At 42.0% G+C, this 22,022-nt stretch overlaps 1 protein-coding gene across 1 annotated transcript; it reads left to right on the top strand.

Moving 5' to 3' along the window:
* Positions 1-2,960: 2,960 nt before the first annotated feature.
* LOC120517952 lies at positions 2,961-15,570 on the top strand. The gene is made up of 32 exons (XM_039740487.1): positions 2,961-3,725; positions 3,799-3,917; positions 3,996-4,155; positions 5,056-5,177; positions 5,615-5,822; positions 5,905-6,026; positions 6,098-6,299; positions 6,378-6,499; positions 6,717-6,927; positions 7,082-7,203; positions 7,298-7,499; positions 7,571-7,692; positions 8,486-8,678; positions 9,261-9,382; positions 9,453-9,654; positions 9,740-9,861; positions 10,807-11,002; positions 11,078-11,199; positions 11,366-11,570; positions 12,096-12,214; positions 12,284-12,464; positions 13,228-13,346; positions 13,442-13,541; positions 13,618-13,740; positions 13,822-13,991; positions 14,061-14,158; positions 14,243-14,370; positions 14,606-14,786; positions 14,892-15,030; positions 15,108-15,180; positions 15,253-15,383; positions 15,466-15,570. Exons 1-32 carry the CDS (start codon positions 3,056-3,058, stop codon positions 15,469-15,471), a joined length of 5,112 nt encoding a protein of 1,703 aa, XP_039596421.1. The 5' UTR covers positions 2,961-3,055; the 3' UTR covers positions 15,472-15,570.
* Positions 15,571-22,022: the final 6,452 nt, after the last annotated feature.

Genomic DNA, 22,022 nt, shown 5'->3' with positions numbered 1-22,022 from the left:
CTCTGGTCAGCCGCCTCAACAATAGAGGCACGGAACATGGCCCATTCGGACTCAATGTCCCCTACCTCCCTCGGGACGTGGTAGAAGTTCTGCTAGAGGTGGGAGTTGAAGCTACTTCTGACAGAGGACTATGCCAGACGTTCCCAGCAGACCCTCACAACACGTTTGGGCCTACCAGGCCTAACCGGCATCCTCCCTCACCACCGAAGCCAACTCACCACCAGGTGGTGATCAGTTGACAGCTCCGCCCCTCTCTTCACCCGAGTGTCCAAGACATGTGGCTGGAAGTCCGATGACACGACCACAAAGTCGATCATTTAAATGGTGCCAAGTGCACATATGAACACCCCTATGCTTGAACATGGTGTTCATTATGGACAATCCGTGACGAGAACAGGTCCAATAACAAAACACCACTCGGTTCAGATCGGGGCCATTTCTCCCAATCACGCCCTTCCAGGTCTCACTGTCATTGCCCACGTGAGCATTGAAGTCTCCCAGCAGTACGAGGGAGTCCCCAGAAGGTATGCCTTCTAGCACCCCCTCCAGGGACTCCAAAAAGGGTGGGTACTTCAAACTGCTGTTTGGCACATACTCACAAACAACAGTCAGGACCCGTCCCCCCACCTGAAGGCTGAGGGAGGCTACCCTCTCGTCCACTGGGGTAAACCCCAATGTACAGGCTCCAAATTGGGGGGCAATAAGTATGCCCACACCCGCTCAGCGCCTTTAACTAGTGGCATCTCCAGAGTGGTAGAGAGTCCAGCCCCTCTCAAGGAGATTGGTTCCAGAGTCCAAGCTGTGCATTGAGGTGAGCTCGACTATATCTAGCCGGAACCTCTCAACCGCATGCACTAGCTCAGGCTCCTTCCTCATCAGAGACGTGACATTCCACGTCCCAAGAGCCAGCTTCCCCCAAGGTCCCCGCCTTCGGCCACCACCCAACTCACACTGCACCCGACCGCCTTGGTCCCTCCCATAGGTGGCGAGCCCATGAGAAGGAGGACCCATGCCTCTTTGCCCCATGGGTGCAGACCTGGTCACCAGGCGCTCGCCATCGAGCCCCACCTCCAGGCCTGACACCAGAGGGGGGCCCCGGTGACCCCCGTCTGGGCAAAGGAAAACACCGTCCAAATTTTGTCTTCGTCATAGGAGGTCTATTGAACCGCTCTTTGTCTCATCCCTCACCTAGGACCAGTTTGCCTTGTGTGGCCCTACCAGGGGAATAAAGCCCCGGACAACAGAGCTCCTAGGATCGTTGGGACACTCAAACCCCTCCACCACGATAAGGTGGCAGTTCGAGGAGGGGACTGGGAGAGTTATGTTCACTAAATGTTGGGTCCTAAAGCAGGAGTCACCAGCTCCGGTCCTGGTGGACCACTGTGGCTGCAGTTTTTCATTCTAACCCTTTTTTTAAATGAGTGCCCTGTTTATGCTAATTAACTTCTTGTTAATTCATTTTAATTAAATTGCCTTTTTAAGATTTGTTCTCCTGAATTTCTTCTTTTTTCCTCTGAATTGCTTCATTTCTTCTCTTAAATGGCACCCAAACAAAAATGAAACGTGAAGTGAGTGAACCAACAGAAGTCCAATTAAGTCAGGCCCTCCAACACCACACAATTTCAGTCCCCCCAGTTGCTTAATTAGGCACCAATTCTTGTCGTTAATAAAAGCCATTCTTTATTTTTGCGACTTGTTAGTGCCCTTCTAGTGCATTAGGAGACATTTACAAAACTGTTGATTTTCTCTTTTTTAAGAGCACTGGTCAAATGTTTTGGGGACCTGAGCAGATCAACATTCCTAAGACCTTCATCTTTCTTTATTTTCAGATATTGTATGATGGACACCAGTTGTTTTGGCTTGTTTTGTATCTCATTATTGATTGGCTGCTAATTAATGAAAAAGAAACAATTAAAAGGTCTGAGTCTTCCAGAGTAAGTCAATTAAAATTAGTTAAAAAGAAGTTAATTTGCAGCAAAAAACAAGTCACTCATTAAGAAAAGGATTAGAATGAAAACCTGCAGCCATGGTGGTCCACTAGGACCGGAGTTGGTGACCCCTGTTTCTAAATAATATATCGGTTCTGAGGTTTGCAACAATAAACCCAAAATTACTTTCTCAAACCTAAAAATTGGATTCATGAGTTTCCAAAGTCTACGCCAGCATTTTCAGGTACAATGATGTCACCAAACGTAAATTTGCACAAGGTCCACTCTCACACCGACAGAGATATGTCGGCCAATCAACCAAAGAGATACCCACACCTGTGAGAAAAAAAATAAAGGAACAGAAGAAGAACCTTGTGCATACCTGTGGAAGAAACACAAACTCCACACAGACACAGGATTTGGACCCGGCATGCTGGATCCTTCAGGCAGCAGTGCTAGTCACCGTGTCACCATACTGCCTTGGTCACAATTTCTTGTTACAACCTAATGTTGTATCAACATGACTTTTGAATTCATTTTCAAAAAATGGACTTCAAAAACATAATGAAGTGCACTATTGGGGGATCACAAGTGATGTGTCTGAGGAAGGACAGAAAAGTACAACACAACCCTGACATGAAAATACCAGATCCACTAAATGAATGAAATGGATGTTTGAATTAACCATCTATCTTTAAGTTGGATACTCATGAAGCATAAAGTCATCAACTCCACTTTTAATATTAGAAACACTGACGAATGTAATTGAAAGCTCCACCCTCGTTAAATGAATCATACGCGTGTTAAACTGGATCTTAAATATGGTGTGTAATTTTGAGCACCATATTAGATGACAAAGCATAATTGTACTGGTGATTGAACAAGGAAATAATCTGCATGGAGTTTTCTAACAAGGCACCATCAAAACAATCCTAATTGAGTATCATTAAGGACAATCGCATGTCAGGTGTTACTTGTGTCTCATTATAAATAGAAAGGCTGCTGAGTTTGAGTTTGAAACTTTCACATAAAGTTGTTTTTTTTATTTTTGGTGTGTGGCTCATTTATGAGGTCTGATTGTCCCTGAAAGGGGTCTGCTTTTGGGTTTGTCTTTGGGATTTGAGTTCATGATGATGTGGTTACAAGGGCAGGCAGTGCTGCCTTTGTTTCTATTAGTATGGCTCTCTGGAATGAATTGTATGATTAGAGTAGAAGGGTTTACAGGGGTCTGGAAGGAGGATTCTAATCCAACAGTACAAAACATAAGCTCTGAAAATTTATTGGCTTTAGTGAATAAAGATTCATTCATTTCTCCTGTGTTGTCTTCTGATGAAGTAGTTGCAAGTTATGGGTTTGAAGGTGGTGATAAAGATGGTTCAGGTGACCCATTATATCAGGATTTTGAAGTACCAGATGTGAAGGAGGTAAACGTTCCGATGAAACAGAATGAATTGACTATTGGTGTAGTAAGTCATGATATGAAGGTAGCTAAAGCTGTGAAAGCCATTTATTACAATCAAAAAGCTATAGCTGGCGGTGAATTGAGTGATCCTGTTGTGAATGCTGATGCTCCCCATGGAGCTGATTTAGAGGAATTTGAACTACTGCGGGATAGAGAGGCACATGACAGTGAGCATAGTGGTGCTTGGAGTCCTGAGCTGGAATCTTACCGAATGACGTTTGGTGCTCCTAAGCAGGTTTGTCATGAAGTGGCTGTGTTCCCATATGAAACCAGTTGTGGTCAGATGTCCATGTCTGCTCAGTTTTTTGGCTCTCCTGAAGATCTGAAAGTGAGGTGTAAGTATGGTGTAAACTGCAAGTCTGATACAGTAATGTTGAGTAAATTTAATTTTTATTTGCCCCCTTCTAGTGAATTCTTCCCTTGTGCAAGTAACCAGAATTGCTCACCAATGCAAGTACAAAATGGAGGAGAGAACTGGATCCTTCATTTTTACAGCATACAATGATGGCTGTAATGTGCAGAAAATAGTAAGAATTTTTAGTTCATCTGTAACTTACTGCCCCCTACAGAAGTTGTACTGTAACTTTTTTTTGTGTGTGTTGTAGAGAGGCTGCTTTGTCCTGACTCTTCTTTGGCAAAATGAGAAGGTGTCCCTTGCCTGTCCAGCAGATGTTTCTGTTGGCCTTCCACCAGCTGTGCTCTGCAATGACACCAGCATGACTGTTGGGCTCCCTTCAGGGTCTCCTTATGACCTAAAAGTGAAAGGTGAGTCTCTGAGCAACCGCTTGCTTCCAGTTGCCTGCGTGAGTTTGTGACCCATCTACTGGTGTTGGGTGTAGTCGTGGGTGGCCCCTCCATTGGTAGTTGAAAAGGTGATATAACTGCCGCGGACACAGATCTTTCAAGAGCCATCTTGTTGACTGCAAAACTCTTTGTGCACATGGGTTCTAACTGTGTAGAACCTGTCAGGAGCTACCACATAAGCTCCATCTCCAAATGGACTCTGGCTTTTTTTTTTTTCTTGGTTCTTTCTTTCTGCTAGCTTTTTAGGGTATTAATGTTGAACGGAAGTCCAGGTTAGTTTAATAATTACCTTGTGATTTGAAATGTCCTTCCAAAGAGGCAAGGAGCTGGATTATCCCTTAAGTGCAGCGTGGGGGTGTGGTGGGGTGTTTTTTTGTGGCCAATTTATAGTAGGATCTTACCAAGTATATCAAGCTGAGAGTCTGCTCAGTCATTCACCTGTTGCTAGACATTGGGCAATAGCTGCTATGGCCTACATAGGACTGGATGTCTTATTAAAAATTTGAAAGGGTATAAACTTGAAGGTTACATAAGCAAGCCGGGCATTTTTGCTTCAAATATGAAGTAGGGAGGCTGATGCCGAAACACTGCAGTAACTAGCTGATTGAGACCTCTACTTCCAACTGTGTTACAACCAAGGCTTCAAGAATTTGCTTTAAGCAAAACATGCAAAGGAAAGTGTAGCCCTGGTAGCCAGTCAAGAGTTTTTTGTTTCCTCCATACCAAATTTACCATTCTCTATAGACAGTTGCAGAAGTAATTTCCCATCTCATTAAATCTACAGTTCAGTGTCTGAAACTGACTTTCACCGTTCAAGAATTTGGATTAAAATGGAGCTTAACTGTACCACCTTTCCAACAGATAACCTCCATTGGGTCCATGCACGTCCCCTTGCTAGGAGATGCAAATATGTATTTTTGAAAGATGCTTTTGGAAGGATTTTCTTTACGGTTTCATACAAAGGCTGCTATGTTAAGAGAGAGGTGAGTCTGGGGAAGGTGTTGGGCATTTACATTGTCTGGAAAATGAGCTTAATGGTGCACCTTTACTGGGGATTCCTCTGCCCTTTTTGGTCACTGCTAAACTTTTTTTAAATGGAGTCACTGAGGCATTTCCATGAGCATGAGATTCTGTAAACCTTCAGAGGTGTACTTGAAATACTGTTCATTGTTGCCAATGCCTACATGGGAAATTTTTAGAATTTGCCAGATCAATTTATGCAGGACTATTTGCTAATTGGCATCTGACATATCCTGCCATTCCCTACATTAATCCAGTTTTAGACATCTACTGTAGTATGAATTTGTATGATCTCCACCGCAGCTGGAGTCCTACACATTGTCTTAACTAAGCATGACACTGTAGCTGGAGTCTGCAATGACCGTTGCCTTGATGGGTTTAATCCAAGTTCCTTTAACAGGGGAGCTACTATATCCTGACCGTGAAATACACCAGTCCTAACCACAAGGAGAATGTATTGGACATGAGGTGCCCAATACACTATGGGGAACATGTGACTACTCCCCATTCCACTGTGCCTCCAGTTTCTCATCCAAAGGTATCTTGCCACACTTCCACTATGGATGTGCTGCTGCCTGGTGCTGTGCCAGACCAGGTCAAAGTGAAGGGTGAGTAGAAATGGGTGTTGGCTACACATGGTACTGTGGTGTGATGCTTTACATCTAGTAAAATACTTTACATTTCTATTAGACAAAAACCACCAGGAGGTGGCTGTGCAACCATTGGCTGTGAGATGTCACTATCAGTTGCTGAGGAGAGGCCATGATCTGGTGTTTACTGCAAGCTATACATCGTGTCATGTCCATATGGAGGTATGTGATTGATGATTTGAGGGTGTTGTACTTCATCACCCATACATTTTTGAGCAATTTTTGTATTGCAGAGTAACCATTATATACTAGAAGTAGTATATAAGCCAAGAAATGGGCAGCCAGTAGTAGTTGCCATGAGATGTCCCAGCTCTCACTGGACTACCACAACAGCACCTGTAACCACATCACCCAGCAAGCCTAGTCCTCTTTGCAAAGCCTCTAGCATGAGTGTTCTGCTACCTCTAGGCTCCCTAGATCAGGTTAAAGTTCTAGGTGAGATGACATTAGATTAACAATTGACAAGATAATTGTAGAATTGAGCTTAAGAGAATGTATGACTTTTGTGAACAGATGCCTTCCATCATGAAGTATTGGTACACACGGCTCCCAAAAGCTGTGGCTACCACTTAATGAAGAAACCGCATGGGATCCTCTTTGAAACTCCCTATAAGGCTTGCCATATCCGAATTGTGGTAAGACTGAAGTTTTAATTTGTCTGTTACTGGCTAAAGGCCTCTTGTGCAAGGCTGGCTTATAGGGAACACTTCATATTTAAGATGTCGGCTGCAAGCAAGTTGATTGCTAGGAAGCTGACTTAATCTGCCAAATGGTTTGGTTGTACTATTGGTTTTTAAGTTTATCCCTAAATACACTTGTACTAAACAGTGGCACAACCTTTTTCTTCCTTAGAATCATTACTATACATTGACTGTTGTCTACAAGCCCCATGCTGGTCCCCAAATTATGGTGAACATGAAATGTCCTGTGAGCTGGCACCCACCATTGCCACTGTCTACACCTATAAAGCCCTCTACACTTAAGCCACCTCACATAGCTTGTGGAGCATTCAGCATGTCTCTGGAGCTTCCTGGTGGCTTGCTGGGTCAGGTTCAAGTACTGGGTGAGTATATAAGCTTACCACTTGTGTGTTTAGGCCCTCAAGAAATGAAGCAAACTTTCAAAATGTGTCTACCTACTTTAGCAATTCAAGATTGTGCTCTTACACCAGCTGTAAGATCTGATTGTGTTGTCCTTGCTTGCTTTGTGTTTATTAGATAAATCTCACCACTCAGTAGTGGTCCTAGATGCTCCCAAAGAATGCCAGTACCATTTGGTGAAGAGGGGCAAGACTATGGTCTTCACTGCAAGTTATAAGAGTTGTCATGTGCATACAGAGGTAAGCAGAGTTGGACGGGAGACGTCCAGATGCAAGAAACCACAGATTTAATAAGCTTTTGCTAAAGTCTCTTCCACAAATGTTCTCTTTGTAGCATTCCAATCATGTTCTTGTTGTCCTCTATACACTGGAGAATGGTGTACAAGAGAGGGTAACCATGAAATGCCCTGTACATGCTGTGCCCACATCCATCCCTGCCACAAGCAGACCACCAGTGCTGTACATCACCACCTGTGAAGCCTCTGGGATGATTTTGACACTACCTGGTGGATCCCTTGATCAAGTCAATATAATAGGTAAGTTGATAGGACAGGCTCTGCAATGTAATGGCATTTCTGATCTGTTCTCAGACAAGGTTTCCTTGTAGATAAATCTAATAGGATGGTGGCAGTTGAGGAGCTTCCTAGAGACTGTGGATATTCTTTGCTGAAAGCGGGTGGGCATCTACTTCTTACTGTTGGATATAAAGCCTGTGATGTCAGAATACAGGTAAATATCTTGGTTCTTTCTAAATGGGCATAGCCTAATAGTGGTCAGTGCAGCAATGTAAAAGTAGAATAAATCTATAACCGGCACCCTCATGGTAGGGGAAGCTTGGCTGTCTTAAATAAGGAGGTAGGTTGGAAGGCTTTGCACTTCTCATTTATGAGCTCTTACAAAATCCCAGCTATCTACTAGTTTCGATGAGCTCAAGAGTATCTAGAGAACTCCAATTGAAGTGTGGGAGTAAACCCTCATGGGCAGATTACCAAGATCCTTAGACTAGTGCTAAAACCAAGACTATTCAGTTATACTTGAAATGTTAATTTGTATAATGAGCATGCAACACAATTTTCACCAAGCGACTTTTTTTTTTTTGTGCATGCGACCAAGATGTTTGAGACTTGTGCATCCCTTCGCATGAAGTAGGAAAGTGCAACTTGAGCAGTAATGCAATCAGGCTGCATTTGACAAATTGGATGTGCTTTAGGTTAAGTTGCATAACGTGGCTTGTGTAATACTGCCTTTGCATCTTTAGAACTTGGGCCACAAAAATTCCATCAAGTGAAATTTGTCTACATTATAGCTTTAAAGCACACATAATAGCAAGGGAAAACTGATCAAAATTCTCAAGATGACAGGACAGCTAGGGGAAAATGTGTAGTCCTGGCAAGTGACAAAATGCCATCCGAGACTGATCCACTTGGCAGCTATAATGGTTGAAGATGAAATACTTGCTGTAAGTTGAAGCAGCAGGGTAAAGAATGTGTGGAACCTGAAGGTATCCTTTCTTTGAATATAGGATCACCATCACATTTTGACTGTCATCTACTTGAGTGCCACAGGAGATCGAATAGTGCATATGAAATGCCCTGTACAGCAGGCTTCTACAGTCCTCCCTACAATGCCTACTGTCCATCCTCATCCTGTTTGTACTGGTTCAGGCATGACTGTAGTTTTGCCTTCTGGATCATTGGATCAGGTCAAAATTATAGGTGAGTTTTGATGGAACAATCCAGTCGGGAATTAAACTAATTTTTTTTTTTGGAAGAGGTCATGTATGACATTGGCAAGCTAGTTGCCTTTAGCACACTATCTTTGCCTGTTCAGGTGAATAGGCAGACAATTCTGATGGGGTTCTGTTAGTGCTGGCTGTAGCCCCCAAGTTTCAGAAATGGGGCTAGGTCATTAAGGCCTTATTGACTGGGTAGCATTCATTAAAGGGTTTAGCTGTAAATCCCAGTTCTTAAAGGGATCATTTTATTTTATTTTTTTTTAAACTGCATTTCTTGTAGAAGGTCAGTGAGGTGTAAGAGTGCTAAACTACCAAATTTAATGTTGCTCATGTGGGAGATGTGGCTAAGAACTCAATTGGACTACTGGCACGTGGAGCCATCTGATTAGAACAAATGCCAACTGTTAGTAGGTATTAGGTTTAGTACCTCAAGGAATGTTCATGCAAAGTGTACCTACCTTAGACTGTAATGTCTAATTCAGGATAATCTGGTCAGTATGGGACTCCCCCAAGTGACAGACTGAAGTTTGTGGCTTACATGACTTTGTGGATCTCTTTTTAGATGAACTGGGTCAAAAAATTGTCGTATCCAAAGCTCCCAAACATTGTGGGTACAAGTTGGTCAAGGGAGAGGGAACCATAACTTTCTCTGCCCCCTACAGAGCCTGTGACATCAAGGTTCAGGTGAGTAAAGTTTGGACTATCTGCAAAAGCTCTAGAAGAATTGGCCACTCAATATGGTATTATGCCTTAGAATCGCCATTATATCCTACATCTGAGCTATAAACCAGCTATTGGTAATGCAAGGACTGTGACCCTGAGCTGCCCAGTTGGAGATCCAATTATAACCACAACTCCTGCAACCAGCACAAGGAAGCCACCTCACACAGAGTGCATGACTTCAAGTATGGCTGTGGTCTTGCCATCTGGATCTCCTAATGATGTCTATGTTGTAGGTGAGTTAAAGACTGCAAGGTGGTCAAGATGCTCTGCCCCAGAAGTCTAACTTTTTTCTTTTTTTTTTTTTTCTTGTTTCTGTAGATGGAAGTGGGCATAATGTGCATGTCATCTCGGCTCCCAAAACCTGTGGTTATGCCTTGGAAAAGAAGAGGGAGCTGTTGGTCTTTACTGCCCTTTATAAAGCCTGTCATGTTTCAGTTCAGGCAAGTATGCTTGCTTTTTTCACTGGCTCTGCATAGCTTTTGAGGTTCCTTTTTGTATGGCGGTTTGGTTCCATTGTCCCTTTTATCAGACATTACTTTCCCTTCCATGTTTAGCTAAAAGTCAGTTAAATTATAGTTAAACTGCTTTACTCAGTGGGTGTGGATGTTGGCAGGTTTCATTCCTGTGTAGGAAATGAATAAGGCAGCAGCCAGAAGTATAAAATGCAATGTCTTTTGATAGGGTTTAATGTAACTAAATCTTAAACAGGTCTACCAATCTACTTTAACAAAGTTTAACTTCCACCCCATTATTGTTACAAACCAATATTGATTGGGGGTGCCTTCAATATTGACAATTGATCCTTATGAGCCATTTAAGCACTGCATGCTGTTTACAATGCTGAAGTTCTTAAGCCATCCTATTCTGAATGGGATTCTGAAGTAATGGCAAGTTATGAGCCTACTTTCCAGCATGGCTAAAAGAGGAGCATGAATAAAGGCAGGGTTAGTATAAGTCTGTCACAAGATCCATGCAGTTAATGTCATGGCCTCCAATTTCTGCTGCTTGGGGCTTGTTGAACCCTCCCCTACTAGATGGTCTGCCACTAAAAGCTGTAGAAGCAACCAGCACTTCAGTGATGGGGTGGTGGAAGGAAATGGGAGGAACATCCTAACCAGGTTTCCTGAGGTTCAAAGGATACCCTTTAGATAATGACTTGTTTAAGCAAACCTAGTATTGAAGGTCAGACTCTTCTGGGCACCATCCTAGTTAAGCATGGTCTGAACCTTGCTCTTGAATGGGTATCTTGGACCCTTTCATTGTGTTTACAGGTTAGTTGTCAAATAGCTCTAGTTTTCTCTTCTATCCTTCTGTAGTTAGAACTTGGTGTCTAATTCTTACTCCCAGCCATTAAGTGAAAGTAAATGTATTTGATGTGTTCTTAGCATGGCCATTATGTGCTTGAGGTGTTGTACAAGTCTGGAAGAGAGACTCATTCTATGACCATGAAATGCCCAGTCCCAAGGAAACCACCTCCTACTCTTGCCACTTCCACCCATTCCCCATCTCTAGTGTCCTGCAAACCCTCAAGCATGAGTGTAGTGCTACCTGTGGAGTTCTCTGAACAAGTCACCATCCTTGGTGAGTATGGTGGAAGCAGGGAAGGGGGCTAGGTTGGAGCCTTCACATCCTAGAAACCTCTTGCTTTTGTTGCAGGCCTACATGGTGATGAGAAGGTGCTGAGTTATGCCCCCAAAGAATGTGGCTATAAAGTAGTAAAATCCATGGGGATGATCTCCTTGACTGTTCTGTTTACATCCTGTGGAGTTCACAAAGTGGTAGGCTTTAATTGGAGTTGTGCGGCCCTTTAATAAAGCAAGATTAAAGCTGGTTCTGGGTTTGACCTGCTGCTTTTATTGGTTTGCCTTCAGTGTACAGGGGTTTGTGGCATAATACATCTGAACATAGTACCAGGTGTGATTGGGTTCCCCTCTATTTCTCTAGGAGAACTTCTTTGTGCTGAATCTTCACTATTATCCAATTGTTGGCCACCCAGTAGCTGTGCAGATGAAATGCCCTGCTATCCATGTGCACCCAACACCACCTAGACCTTCACCTACAGTGTCTGCTGATCCCAGGGTTGTGTGTCAACCTACCAGTATGACTGTAGAGCTGCCAAAGGGGAAACTGGAGGACATCAAGTTGGTGGGTGAGTAAGCATTTGGAGCACCATGACTATTATTCATACACCCAACGATCTATTGCCCCTTGCAGAATGTGTAGTCAAGTGGGCCATTTAGACTGAATGCAAAGGGAGCAAATTAGGCTGGCTTCAAGCAGGGGTGGGGGTGTATTGGAAAGAGGAATGGAACTATACTTCTACTTTGTGCTAGAAATGGTATTGACAGGCCACCAAAATTTAAGCCTCTGGTGCACTTAATGCAGGTTTTGACCAGTAATTTTTAAAAACCGGAGTGGAGTATCAATTTGTAGTCCAATTATCTTGAAGTCTTTAGTCTAAGCTACACAATCTGGACCTAATGAATCTGAACAACACTCTAGAATTGGTGTCTCTTTGGGTGCTGAACTTTGCAAAACAGATGCAAATGACCTAAGCCTATTTTTGAGTCCATTTTTAGTGATTTGTTGGATTGGTCACCTCCTAGTAGTCTTCAGAAAACAATTGTACCCCTTGATCCACCCACTAAACCTGAAGGGTCCTTGGCTCTTCCAGATAAAATGGGAAGGATGGTGGCTGTTCAGCAGGCTCCCAAGAAATGTGGTTACCACCTGTCCGAAGCCAAAAAGATCATCTTGTTGATCCCCTATAAAGCCTGTGATGTGAAGATTATGGTGAGTCAAGAACTGGCATTAAACCTGCAGGTAGTTGTAGTGGACTAATGCCATTTTGCTTCATTCTAGGACCACCACTATACCCTGGCAGTGGCTTACACCCCAACCAGTGGAGGACAAAGGAAGATTATTGTCAAATGTCCAGTTATTGGAAAGCCACCATTCCCTCTTGAAGCTGGGGTGTCCTGTGATGAAGACTGCATGAGTATTGACCTTCCTACTGGGCCTTTGGATCAAGTGAAAGTAGTGGGTAAGTTTTGGGGGTGGGTTGGTCTGGGAGTAGATATTGATGTGCAGTGCACATCAATCTCCTTAATGGGTTGAATCTAGTGGGTGCACTCATTTGTGCACTCAACAGGTCTTATCTTGATAGTTGTTAGTTGCTTAATTTGTTTAATAAAAAAAATCCTGAAATAGTTTAAGGATTTAAGTTGGCAGAAGCTTTTTGGTCAAGTAATAACAGGTCCAACCTGCAGACGTTTGCCTTTTAATGTAAATCTGGTGTTTGTGGCCAGATCATGAAGGCATTAGGTTTATTCCTTAGACGAGTGTTCACTCGGTAGTGTGTGGGTGAGGTTCCCACCACAGGTACTGCACTTGTTCGCCTTTGCAAATCTCTGCCGGTTTTCAGACTTCCATCAGTTGCTTTCTGCTCATTAGGGCTGGGGCTTTGAGACAGCTTGCTTGGAATTTTGGTTGGTTAAACTTCACACTGCTTATGAAATCTGCCTTTTTATAAAGCTAGCTATAGTAAAAGTAGCTAGTGACCTCCTGGTTTGGGTTCCCACATTCCTTGTTCAATATGCACAATTCTACTTGTTAGTGTCTGACCTTTACTTTGCCAGAGGATTCAGACATTAACAAGTGATTGCTCCCTCTGAAACATTATGTAGACTGGGCTTGTCTGAACTGGTGCCCCTAACCTTCAAATAGAATTTAATGTGCTGTATTTTAAAATGCAAAATTTCCCTATTGTGGCAATAACCTTTCGATGCCAATCCTGTCATTAATAGATGAATATCACAATGCTGTAACAGTCGAGCAGTCTGTCCATTGTGGATACAATCTGTCTTCTGGTGTGGGGAAGCTCCATTTCTCAGCCTTTTACAAGGCTTGTCATGTGAAGATCCAAGTAAGCTGACGGTTTACAACTAGCTCTAGGACTTCTGCTGGTCTACATACTGATGTGGTGTGTGTGTGGTGTGTTTTTTTTTTTTTTTCTTGTAGAATGGCCACCATGTTCTGACAGTCCTCTATACCACTTCTGTGGGAACACATGGAGAGGTGCAGCTGAAGTGTCCTGTTCATGACCTTGTCTTCCATCAGGGTATTGCTTTTATTTCACAGTTCCTGAATGGCCATTTATGACCATTGGATTGGTTACAATATTTTCCATTTGATAGGCTGCAACTTGCCCAGGACAAAGCAAGTCCAGTGTGGTCCATCTGGCATTTCCCCAAAGGTTTGTCATTCCAAAGGTTGCTGTGTGGATCCCAAAACCTCCCACTGTTTCTATCCTATGGACAGTAGGTTGCCCATTGCAAATACTATGGATTCCTTTCAGAAGTACCACTGCTACAGTTGGCTATCCTTTTCTTTGCCAACAGCATGCACCAGTGATGGGCACTTTGTGTTTGCTGTCTATCGAACCTCCTCCAAACCAGATGTGGACCCTGGCAGCCTGTATGTTTCCGATCGCTCATGTGCACCTGTCATCTGCACCCCAGACTTTGCGGTCTTCAAGATTCCTCTGACTGGGTGTGGTACTCATAGATTTGTAAGTAGTGGCTTTCTGGATTGACTTAACAATCTGGCTTTACTTGGGCTAAGAGTAAAATGTTTGCAGGTGATTGGGGAGACTTCCATCTACTTGGCAGATGTGTTTGGGAAAAGGTACAAGAATTATCAAATGTATGGCCAAATACTGAGACAAGCTCCTTACCAGTAAGCCTTTTTACAACCTGCTTCTCCCATCCTTCTGGCCCAAGCAACTTGGCTTTAGGCGTTTATCAACCTTTTTCATTGCAGCTCCCAAATTGAATGCCGCTATTCAAAAGGAACACATGCCAGCACTGGCTACATGGTGGTAAATAGCCCAGCTTTACCAGATGTTGTTTCTTCTGGAGCATTGGGAGTTGTTCTGAGAATTGCTAAAGGTATGTAGGTTCCTTAATATCTGTACGAAAGGAGCAGGTAACAATTTGTATCCCGTCTTGGTACAATTGCTAAAGAATGTATTGTATGATTCTGGTACACTCTAGATTTGGGGGAGTTTAGACTACCTGGCCAAACCAAATATTGGTAATTGCATCTTAATCTTAAATGGATGCAAAGACTGGTGTTACAGGTGCATGTTGGAATTAAGCTGTCATTCATCTAATTCTGTTTCAGATGACAGCTACACCACCTTCTTTCCGGACACCCAAGTTCCCCTCAGATATTTGTTGGGTAGCAAGATCTACTTGGAAGTGAAAATAGTAAACCCACCTACTCCAGATGTGGTGCTGTTGGTGCACTACTGCATTGCATATCCCAGGTCTTCAGAGAATGTCTGGGTTCTGATGTACAATGGGTAAGAGGGGTGCTTTCCTCTGCTTCTAATGATGCCATCAGCATGAATATCTACATTAAGCAGACTTGCAAGTTGTATTCAGACCTGCAACTGTCTTACTGACAGCTGTCCAAATGCCTTGGATTATGGCACTGGCCTTCATCTGAAGGATCACAACTGGCAGCCTGTGCCAAAGCATACCAGACATTTTGATGTAACAACGTTCCAGTTTATGGATGCCAAAGAGAATCTTCTAGATGAGGAGGTGAAGAAAGAGGGGTGAGGTGGGGGAACTCTTCAGTGTTTGGTGGCTGCTCCTGTAACCTAGTTGTCTCTTTGCAGATTTACTTCATGTGCTCAACAGAGATTTGTTCACACAAAGAATCATGTGTTGAAGGCTGCTTTGATGGAAGACGTAGGTATCCATTGTCTGGTATCTGGCCACAAATGCTGCAGCTGTGTAACTGGACTCTCTCCTGCATTTCAGAAATGGCAGTTCCTCAGTCAGAATGGGGAAGGCTTTGTGCTGGTAAACCCTGTCCTAGGCAGCTTCGTGTGGAAAGAGCCATAGCAGACCATGGAAGCCTCCTCTGGAGAGAGACTCCCTCTAGCCAAGAGGCAAGTGCCAGATCTTTCAAGGGTTTTTCAGGCTGAAATCTATTCCGGAGTTTAATTTAATTCTCTCTCTCTCCCCCTTTAGAAATGAAGCAAAGTTCCTGAAGTAAGCTGTTATGAAATGGATTGTCAAAGTACCTGAAATATTAATAAAATGTATACCTGAAACTGCTGTGGAGGGTGAATGTTCTTTAACCTTCCAGCATTGGCACAGTTTTTTTTTTTTTGATGAGCCCATTCCATGAGCCAAGCTTGTTTTGCCAGCATGCAGTGGGATGCTGCCTTTTCATTTCCTTAGGGTTTGCCCACTTTTGGTTCAATTGTTGGTCAGTCACTAACAATGTATAGTATTGAGACATTACTGCCAAACTGTTCACTCATTTCTCAACAACTTGCACGGGGTTTAAACCCAAGGACTATGGACTACTCTCAATCCTCTAATATTGGTAAAATATCTGGTAGGCTAAATATCTTTGGATGCTAACGGACCCTTTGCTCCTAAGCATTATTGCAATCCCATATAAAATAGCTTTGGGATGAAGGGGATCCCTGCAGACCTAGCCACAACTGAAAACTGGTTTGGCTTATCTTTAGAGATTTGTCTTCAGATCATTCAGGAAAGTTCAGTGGTGGATGCTCTCATTTAAGAGCTTTGAAGTCAGAACTTTACTGTGATTCCAATGTCCATGCCATATCTGACAATGGGCAATAGCAACATCTCAATCAGGTTGTGTTTAAATGGATAATCCTGGGTGACAATTTAGAGTGGAGCAATTTTGTTAACTAGGTGATTAAACCGGTTTCCATGCTAAATGTGCTCTGAAATTCCATGGTCACTAAAGGCACAATTGGCCTAAAAACACAATGGCATGTAAACAATCCAGTGTGGAGCAGCCAATCCAGTATTGGAACATCTTTCTCAAGCTATACTTTAGGCTGATGTCCAGTGGTCCTCAGCTGGCTTTAAAAAGTGAAATTGACACCAGTTAGATTCTGATCTACCAAGTGGTGGAGTGGGTGGGTGCAGAATCATCAGCTCTCATCACATCGGAGGTAAAGGAGTCAATGGGTCAGGATAATCTGGGCTGTTTTCCCCTGCTGGATAGTCCTAGAACTGTTTTGAAAACTCTTTGCTAGGGTAAGGTGTTTGGGAGCTGTACAAAGCAAACAGGTTTTCTCCATCCTAAATGCTGGATGCCCCTCAGTACAGAGAAAGTGGGGTTTTTATGTTGCATTGCTATGTAGAAATGGTACACCAGTGCAAACAAGATGGTCTAGAACCAATTTTTTACTTAATAGGCATTTTTTGACTCTAATATAAAGAAACCCAATCGCCAATGCAGAAATTGTGCAAAGTCTAGCAGAGATTTGCAAAGGGTGAATGTTCCAGATCATGACAGAGTATTGGCAAAGCCTCTTCGGTTACAGTGAAGGCTGTCCTAGAGGCAGTAATGGTATCTAAACTGCCGCATTTTAATATATTTCTCTATATACTGTGCAAAGCAATGGCTGGGTAAAAATGGAAACTTTGCCAGGCAGACATATTAAACCCATTATGGTGGTCCTACATTTTCAGCTTGATAAAAATTACTGTACCCCAATAGAGAATGTTTACACTTCTCCCAACCTTAAGATTTACTGTAAAGGAAAAGTGATGTTGTTGGCTTGGTATTACTAAGCTGCTCTATGCCAGGTGCCTTTTTGTTGAGTGAAGCTGTGTTGTGGAAAAAACGGCTGCTTGCAAAAATGATTGCTACTATTTCTTCTCCTCCCCCCTAAAAAGCTGTTTGCTCCAAAAGATGCACTAGGGATTATTTTCAGTGGATCTTATTCATGTACAACAGTAACATTATCCAAATTAGTCATGTCATCTTCTGAAATACAACTCTCCACATTGAAACCCTGAATTTGTTGCTACTCCAACCACTTTTAGGATCCTCCAGGATTGCTGTGTGTACTTTGATGAATGGTTTTAATCTGGTGACGCAAAATGTTGACCTATAAATGCGTTTGTGGTACTTTCATATTTGTCAAAGTAATGACACGACACATTTTAAAAGTCTCTCATACCATCTTCTGTGCCTTTTTGTACCTTACAATAACATCCGAATGTATGGTGGTGTGTTTGAGTTTAAATCCAAAACTTCCATTCTAATCACAAAATGGACATTTTCATTAAGTATTTTTTTCCGTTTATGGCTCAATGTCCACTTTAATCCCGTGCTTTGCTTTGTCATTCAAGTAGACCGTCTTAAAACCAACCCACTTAATTGCAATGTGCTTCTGGGGTTTCCTCAACTGACAGCAGTGGCAAGCAGCAATAGATCTCCACACAGAGCACATTACATATTTATTATTATATTATAGATATTTCAGCTTTATGCATAATTTGAATTCTTAGATTTATACTTGATATAGCTTTAATGATATGCATTAAAATATGTATGTATTTTACATTTACAGATACATCAACTTTGTTAAAATAGTGAATACTGTTAATAGTTACACCTATGGGGTGGCAGAGTGGTAGTGCTGCTCTCTCACAGGAAGTCACATCCCTTGTGTTTCCTGCCTGGAGTTTGCATGTTTTTCCTGGTAGTTTTCCACAGTGTGTTCAGTTTTCTATCCAAAGACATGAAGATTTGGTGAAGCTACAATGATGCCACTGTGTGTGCTTGTGTTCACCTTGCGATGAGCTGCTGCCCCGTCCAGGGATTTTGTTTGTCTTGCGCTGATGCTGCTGCAATGGGTACATCCCAAAATTGATGGATTTAATCATTAAATATCCTTTTCACGGAAGGTGTCCTTGGAATTTAATGGATGTTCCAGGCACATGTGTCACATTGCGTGAAGTATAAACCTGGCCTTGGGTGCCTTAATTTTCAGCTGATGATCTTGAGTAGGGCTTATATTACAGAGCAGCCATGAAAATCATGATGGGGCTTATTTTTGGAGAAACGTGGTATAAAGTGGAAGGATAAGAAAGGCATTAGAAGGCAAAGTACTCTTCAGAATGCTGTAACAATATGTATCAATATCAAGAGAAAAGTGGAATTTCATAACCCTAAAATTTTGCCCTATCATGCACAAGATACTACTGCTAAATCTTTGACATCTACTGAAATGGTGCTTATGAAAAACATTTATCTTCTACAACAAGAATGTTGATAAAGATGTCAGTCAAGCAGACTTCATGTGGAAGGTGCTGGAAGGCATTCTGGAGCTCCATCAGTGTTCATGGAACACCATGGGTGAATCCCCAATGTATCGTTTATTCATCCATCACTGCCGGAGAACAGTGAAGAGGCAGAACCCTACACAAATGTGTTTGTCGATCAAAGAGTGATGAGTCGGGCGATTAAAGTGCACAAAGAAACAGGCTTTTTTGCTGATTGCAGTACCGGCCTGTGTGTTGATAACGAGTTCAAAATGTATTATATAAACAAAGTAATCAATCCACGTAGCTTTCCTAGTATATTTGTGTTTCTGTTGGACAAGATTTTTATCTTTTGAAAAGTGTGTGGCTTGTTTTCCTGGAAGTAAACATAATGCTAATGAGAATTCAATTAGACATACGCTGATTAAAAGATCTAAAACAGACACCATTATCCTCTTTAATAAAACCCCTGTGTGCATCCAGGTGTCCATGTGTGTGTCTTCTGGTGAATTGTGCATGCGTGGGGCCACACAGCACATGTTCAGTCTCTTCCTGTGCATTCCCTGTGTGTGCAGAGAGAAAGACTCACATACACACAGGCGAGCGTACGAGACAGACAGACAGACACAGGCGTGCGTGAAACACGCACACACACACAAAATCATAAGATGGGGCCACTCTGGAGTGGAGTGAATATCCAGACAAACACCAATATGGTCCTAAGGCAAAGAAGGATATTTATTAACAAACAAAAGTTAAGTCCTCTGGGCTTTTCTAAATTCTTCTGAGTTGAATGTCCAACTACAACATACATGCTCCTTCCTACTTTCCAACTTTTGCTTTCCTTTTCCTCAGTTCACTGACTGCGTTCTGCCACTTACCAGGTGATACCTTGCCTCTGCTCCTCTTCTGACTCCAAGTTGTTCCACTGACGGGGGGCCCTTATAAGGCTGTTCCTAGATGTACTTTTGGCACCACTCCAGCCTATTTGGAAGCACCTCTGGGTCACATCTGTTCCTACAGAGACTCCTGCAAACAGTGTAATTAACAAGTGCCTCTGTGCGAAACCTGAACCATAGCAACTTAGCAATGCTGCTGCCCACTAGTGGCAGTAACCAGGACATATCTTGCCTTGTAGTTCTCTCTGATTTCTGGTCTCTTTTATTGTAATAGATGAAAACATTTTTTGAGAATATGGTTACAATTATTGATTGTGCTATTTTTCATCATTGAATATATTTAAAGCATTAATTTAACTTTTGCAAAAAAAAAAAAAGTATTATTGTAATACAGGTTCAAAAATGGCAGAAATCAGCCTAGGACAGGGCCCCATGTATGACAGAACCTGAGCACACCTTTTCACAATAAATTTGGAGATGTGTGTACATCTGTACAAAACTCCACACAGATCGAATTTAGGACTCAAAATGTGTGCTACTTTGTAGGCTTTACATTATGTAGCACATTTTACATTATTCCAAGGTGTGTTGCAAAGCAAATAATGTCACCTTGTATTTAAAAAGTATCTTGCCCAAGTTTGGTTCCTTGTCGGTGTAGGCTCTGGCTCAGTTAGACCCTAAAGCCAAAAGCACAAAATAAATGGATGAATTTATTGAATGTATGGATAGATGAAAGTCTTCAGTTGCTAGATAGATAGATATACCTTTATTTGTCCCCATGGGAAAATTGGTCTTTTAACAGAAGCTCTTTAAATAAATAAATTGATACATAATTAGTTAGATAAGTAAGTACATGTTGTTACAGTTGGTATAAAATTATTCATACATGTTCCAATTTCTACTTTTTCTCATGTTTAAAATAATGCAGCTGGAAAGATTTTGGCTTACTGTAACATTGTACGGTGGTAGGTGGGTTTCAGAAAGCAACTAATTCATTTTAGCAAATCTATTAAGTCATCAAATATTTAATTAAATGTAACTCTAATAACACCAATGTAATCAACACCAGATGTGCCCAGAGGTTTGTAATGAGCCTGACTCTTGTGTATTTAACAAAAAGCTCTGAAGTCAACTTGTTAGCCATAGCATATTTGAACATCCACAATACTTTGCTGCAAAGAAGTGGCCTCTTTTATTAAACTTAAACCCCGTCATCAAACTAGTGTGAAATAATGCTTGTCGCAGTTTCAGATTTGGAAGAAATTTTGAATGAAAAGAGAATAAAGTAAATGAGTGCATAGGAGCCCCCATAAAAAAAAAGTTAACAAGCACTTGAATATCTTCAATATTACTGGTTTTACACAAGCCGATTATCAGAGTCTCACCAGCAGGAAGTGATAGAAATAAAGAAAGAGAGACAGCGGGGGAGCTCCAGGGAATCAATTAGATATCTGTCAGCCCAGCCAGAGTTAATGCCAGAGAAAGTGTTTAGGTCCAGCTTGAATTAATAATTAAAGCCGCTCAGTTTGGGCCAGAAGAATTCACCTGCTGTGCTGCAGTCAAATTTTTAAAGACAAGCCATGCAGGAATTCCTTCCTCTGAAAATAAAAATGTCAGGTTCCTCCACTGCAGGTGCTGACTACACACATTCTCCCAATCTCATTCACAGTTTGACAGCTCTCAACTTCATACTCCCAATGTCTGCTAATTTATAGGCTGGTCGTTTGATCTACACACTTTTTTCGTTTTTGATTTACCTCTTGCTGTCATTTTTGTCCTTATTTTTTTCCTCCCCTATGCAAAAATAAGGATTTCCTTTAATTACATTTTAAATGTTTCCACCTTACTGGTGTTTAATGCATAATCAAAGAGTAAACCCTACTTTGCTTTGTTCACCAACTCCAGTTTCCTTCTGTAGGATTATTTCCATAATTACAAAAGTCATAGACTATTAGACCAGCCATTTTTGTAATTATGAATCCAGTGGTCCCTGGGAAGCATTAATTCCAAGGTTAAGGCTTATTTCTTTGGCATTTTTACATTTTTAGGACATCTGCTTAGAGAGAACTGTGAATTGTAGTACAGTATCATAGGGTCGTCACCTTAGAGGACCTGCAAATGCCACGCTGGGTTACCTCCTGTACAGAGGCTGTATGTTTTCTCTTAAGGGTTTCCTCTTTCATCCCTAATGCTCGTAGACAGGATAATGGTTAACCACATTGTGAGTGCATTAATTAATGACACTAGTGTTACATCCATTGCCGCCAAAACAGGCTGAAGAAAATATGTGAGGCAACATTAAAGAAATGCCTCTAGGGAACTAAAAATGAAATCTTAATTGTTCTATGTACAGAAAACATTTTTAAAATAATTTCATTTTGTACTATACCATTCACTCTAAAGCATTTCTCCTTCATTTTCTATTCCCAATGTTTCAACATAGCTGGAATCTATCCCAGTAGCATCTCATGCAAGACAGGCGCTAATCCTGTACAAGGTGCCGCTTCACTACATAGCATGCATATGAACAGACACTCACACCTTGTCAATTTAAACTCATCAACCAACCTAACCTGCATATTTATG

Source organism: Polypterus senegalus, chromosome 17 (assembly GCF_016835505.1).
Source record: "Polypterus senegalus isolate Bchr_013 chromosome 17, ASM1683550v1, whole genome shotgun sequence".
Classification (NCBI taxonomy): Eukaryota; Metazoa; Chordata; class Cladistia; order Polypteriformes; family Polypteridae; genus Polypterus; species Polypterus senegalus.
Note: the sequence above shows the minus strand (reverse complement) of the source record. Positions and strands in the feature narration are given on the sequence as shown.

Excerpts from the sequence above, each read along its gene's own strand:
- LOC120517952 (XM_039740487.1), top strand. The coding sequence starts at position 3,056 with ATGATGATGTGGTTACAAGGGCAGGCAGTGCTGCCTTTGTTTCTATTA. Across the intron at positions 6,300-6,377 it reads AGATCAGGTTAAAGTTCTAG|ATGCCTTCCATCATGAAGTA; the intron begins GTGAGATGACAT and ends TTTTGTGAACAG. Across the intron at positions 15,031-15,107 it reads AGAATCTTCTAGATGAGGAG|ATTTACTTCATGTGCTCAAC; the intron begins GTGAAGAAAGAG and ends GTCTCTTTGCAG.